At 39.0% G+C, this 4017-nt stretch overlaps 1 protein-coding gene across 2 annotated transcripts in view; it reads left to right on the top strand.

Annotated features, from left to right (window-relative positions):
- LOC120462526 (uncharacterized) overlaps positions 1-3283 on the top strand; it is a 6231-nt gene extending 2948 nt beyond the window's left edge. The window contains exons 7-9 of one of the 2 annotated variants that reach the window (XM_089122439.1): positions 955-1025; positions 1341-1385; positions 3020-3283. In XM_089122439.1, coding sequence (XP_088978565.1) covers positions 955-1025; positions 1341-1385; positions 3020-3098 — 195 coding nt within the window. In that variant the 3' untranslated portion in view covers positions 3099-3283. Of the gene's footprint in view, positions 1-951; positions 1026-1340; positions 1386-3019 lie in introns of both variants that reach the window. The other variant, XM_039651146.2, reaches the window with a different exon arrangement.
- Positions 3284-4017: the final 734 nt, after the last annotated feature.

The raw sequence follows: 4017 nt of genomic DNA, 5'->3' as shown, positions 1-4017 counted from the left end.
TATATCCTACCGTTTCGGAGAGCACGTTCATCTGCCAGTTGTGGGTCTTTCGTGCTCTCCTCGTGTTTGCAATTTGAATATAATGATGCATTTAAAACGTAATGGCTAAACGTGTCTTTACAAAAGTTCACAGTGCTGCTGCAAATGCAATATAATGTGGAGAACATTGAATAAATTCATTTTTGTCAGGTTAGATACTGATAATTAATCACTCAAAGCTCTTTATCTAAACCTCTTTAAACAACCGCGGGGACTCGCGCGTCCTCCGTATCGACTACGTGTCTGTAGTTTTTTAACACTGTTTGTAGTTCTAACCGAATCCTCGTCCGACGCGCAATGGTTTGTGGGCAATATCAGCCGTTAGAGTGTGCATGGATCTACACTTCGGATTCTGACCGGAAATAGTAGACCATCCGGGTATCTTTGAAACACTCATTTCAACATACTACGATTTGGGACGTACTAATTCTATTTAGGACGGATAGTATGCGAATTGGGACGCAGGGTTACTTAAGCAATAAAACATTAAATATGAAACACAACTGTGATATTTATCTCAGAGTGGATCACTGAAGGCATTGGTTAATAAACTGAGATTAAATACATAAAGTATATTTGTGTCTTTTAATTATTGCAGGTTTGTGTAATATTCTGAGATTGCGTTTCTCTGTTTTTATTAGTTTTGAGTAATACGAAATCTGTTTTTGAGATGAGACGAGTAAATGTCGGCCAAAAGCGACAATAAGCATCATGTTTACACAATGCCTGTGAGCCTACGCTATCTCTCAACATGGGGACTATTGGAAAAAGTAACTCAGATATTTTGTAAATTTAAAATTAATGCATTACTAGTGGCTTGAAAACTTCTCAAGTTACTTATAATGCGTTTGCCCCAACACTGCTCACAGTGTCCTACACACACACTGACTGACATCACTTCCTTCTGCGCAGAAGACAGACGGTGCTGGAAACACACGGACTCTGTCCTCGGCCACTCGGAAGACGCTGGACAGGAAAGGTCAAAGGTGAGAATCAGCCTGGATATCATCTGATCTGATGACACACGTTTGTTTAAGAAGTGTTACACACATTTCTTCATTATAATGAGAGCGTCTAATTTAGTTTTGGGTTCAGAGTTCAAAACAAAACTAGATCCCCGTTGTACGATTGCAATGCGTCAGACACGTAAATATAATCGCACTCTTTATGCTGACGATTATCAGACACGCAACAAAGACGACAGCGATTCCCAAGAGCGCTCCGGCGAGGTATGAAGCGCCGAACACCTCGCTGTCACATGACCTCCTGAAGATCTGATCGTGTGTGTTTCTCTCCTGTAGGATCCTGCAGTGTCGTCTCAGGCAGAACACGAGCTGTTCCCCTCCGTGAGTCCTTCAACACACACACACACACACACACATCATTATATCAACACATTATAATGATGAAGATATAGCCCTGAAATCACTCTAGACGTAAAAGAACAGCAACACATGATGATAACAGGATCAAAACGCTAAAGTTGGCATGAAAAAGCCTTGCCAGAAAGTTTGAAGACGTTTTAAAGGGTACATATCATGCTTTTAAATCATTCATTTTTACATATAAATCATACCGTTGTGGTCTATATAAAGCATAACTGCAATGCTCGGGTCTGAATTGCTCATTATTATAGCTCCACGGGCCCCTTTTCTGATGTGCGTCTGTGAGCGACCCGTTTCAAAGCGGCCCCTTTAAATAAAAAGGAGATGCGTCACACCCCGCCCGCTCTCCAGGTCGATGAGTTCACGGTCAGTTCAACTCCCCCGTTCAGCCATTATTGTAGTTTGATTAGAGATATACGATTATATACGATACCTTCAAAGAACATTTTTATTCACACGTTAATAAAATGTCAACAACAGAAGACTTGTCCATCAAGCCTTACATATTCCAGCCAGAGCGAGCGAGTCGATAAAGACGACGACCAACCTGCTAAACAACCTCTTCATCATATGGATGTATTGGTAACTTATGTGAGTTAACTGTTTTGTGTTATTAGTGAAAGTCGACTATTTCTCATATTAAAACAAGCACACTGACAAGATAAATGACTACGGTCTAATCTTACCACAAACAATCTGTATTGATAATATGATACGTTTAGAAATGATGAAACTCAAGAACAATAATACTGCAGACGTGTAAAGTTACTTCAAAACACACACAAAGAAAGATAAAAGAACTGCTAAACCATGACCACCATGTGTTTTAAGAAAGTAAAGTACTTTATTTTTATTAACGATATTTACAGCTTATGGAAATGCTCTGTTCGTCGTCTCCAAAGATAGAAGGAATTTACCTCTGATTCAGACGAAGTCGATCGGCAAACCCTTCTTTATACTGGCGGAGGTTGTTGAAGTGCTTCAGGTCACTAACGTACATCCAACAACCGAACATTTTGACTTGCCCTCTCGTAACTTCTGCATCATTGAGCTCGGACTACAAAATCGGAGCGAGAAATAATGTTGGGCCGGTAGTCGATGTCCTTATTTGTCAGTTCCGCTGCAAATACGGTGATGTTATAGTTCAAAAAACGTCATAGAAAACAGAAAAAAATCTGAACAGGTTGAAAAATATGACCAAAACAGAATATAAAGATATAAACGAATCACCTGAAGAGAATAATTTCATCTTTTCTGTACTTATAAACACTCCAAATATACAACAAAATGCATTTAAGGGCTAAAAAAGTGGATTTTGCATGATATGTCCCCTTTAAAAGTTTCAAGACTGAGTTTTTCGCAGAACTACGCCCCCTCTGGCGGCAAGCGAAACTGCAACCAGAGGTGTGCACACTCATGGACCACACACACACACACACACGCTTCATAACCAAACGAGCATCAGCCGCACGCATCTATTGTTAGTCATAATGTCTCCAGAGGGAATAAAGTTATAAATCTGCAACTCATTTTAAATATATGATAGGATTGAGTAAATTACAATATGGGCCTGAAGTGGATCTGTCTGTCTGTAGGAGCGCGCTGAAGAAGAGAGACGGGTGTGTGGGAGCGAGACAGCACTCGCTGCAGAGGAAGCATCTGTCTCTGGGATAAACACACACACACACACACACACACACACATCACTGTAATCGTTCACTTTACACCGCTAAACTGCTTCAAAAGTTCACTATGCTTTCATTTTTTTTTTAAATGATTCTGAAAGTTTGATATAAAGCATTACTGATTACACACTGATTATTAACATGCACATTCAGAAATAAAAACATGTAGAAAAACACACGTGTGTAATTGCAGTGTACGATATACTAATGTATACATGAAGAGTTCAGATGCAAAAGCCTCTAAATGCCATTTGAAATTTTCTTCTTTAATGATGATTTTTATCAAACTTGTATATTTAAGTTCAGTAATTTCACTTAAATAACAATTAATAGGTAATTATCATTGCCATTTAAGTGAAATGGCTGAACTTAAATATACAAGCTTGATAAAAATGATCATTCTAGAAGAAAATTTCAAATGGCACTTAGAGGCTTTTGCATCTGAACTCTTCATATATACACACACAATCATTCACTCAAACACACCATGAGCCGTGTGCAGAAGTGTGTTTGACAAGACTGAAACACTCACTCATTCTGATACACTTTTGCACAAACACACACAATCATACACAAACAAACACTCCCACACACACAGCTTAAACAAACTATTAGTGTTTTGAGAGTTTGATTCGCTGAGCAAAAATGAACACACTGCAGGAATGGATGATCTTTCTCTCGGTGTTTTCGTTTTCTTTTCCAGCTCAAATATCCGAACGCTCATAAATCTGCAGAGAAATAAACAAGATTATCTCTCTCCCCGCAACTTTACACACTCTACTAACTAACTAAAGGACTTTAACGACTGCTAATCGAGTTAGTAGACTGTTAGCCGAGGGTTAGCTTTAGTAGAGTAATGAAACTTGCACAGTCAGTGAAGTGAGTCTACGAATACTTTCACACTCAGA

The sequence above is a fragment of the Pimephales promelas genome, chromosome 17, assembly GCF_988280905.1.
Source record: "Pimephales promelas chromosome 17, fPimPro1.hap1.1, whole genome shotgun sequence".
NCBI classification, from domain to species: domain Eukaryota; kingdom Metazoa; phylum Chordata; class Actinopteri; order Cypriniformes; family Leuciscidae; genus Pimephales; species Pimephales promelas.
Note: the sequence above shows the minus strand (reverse complement) of the source record. Positions and strands in the feature narration are given on the sequence as shown.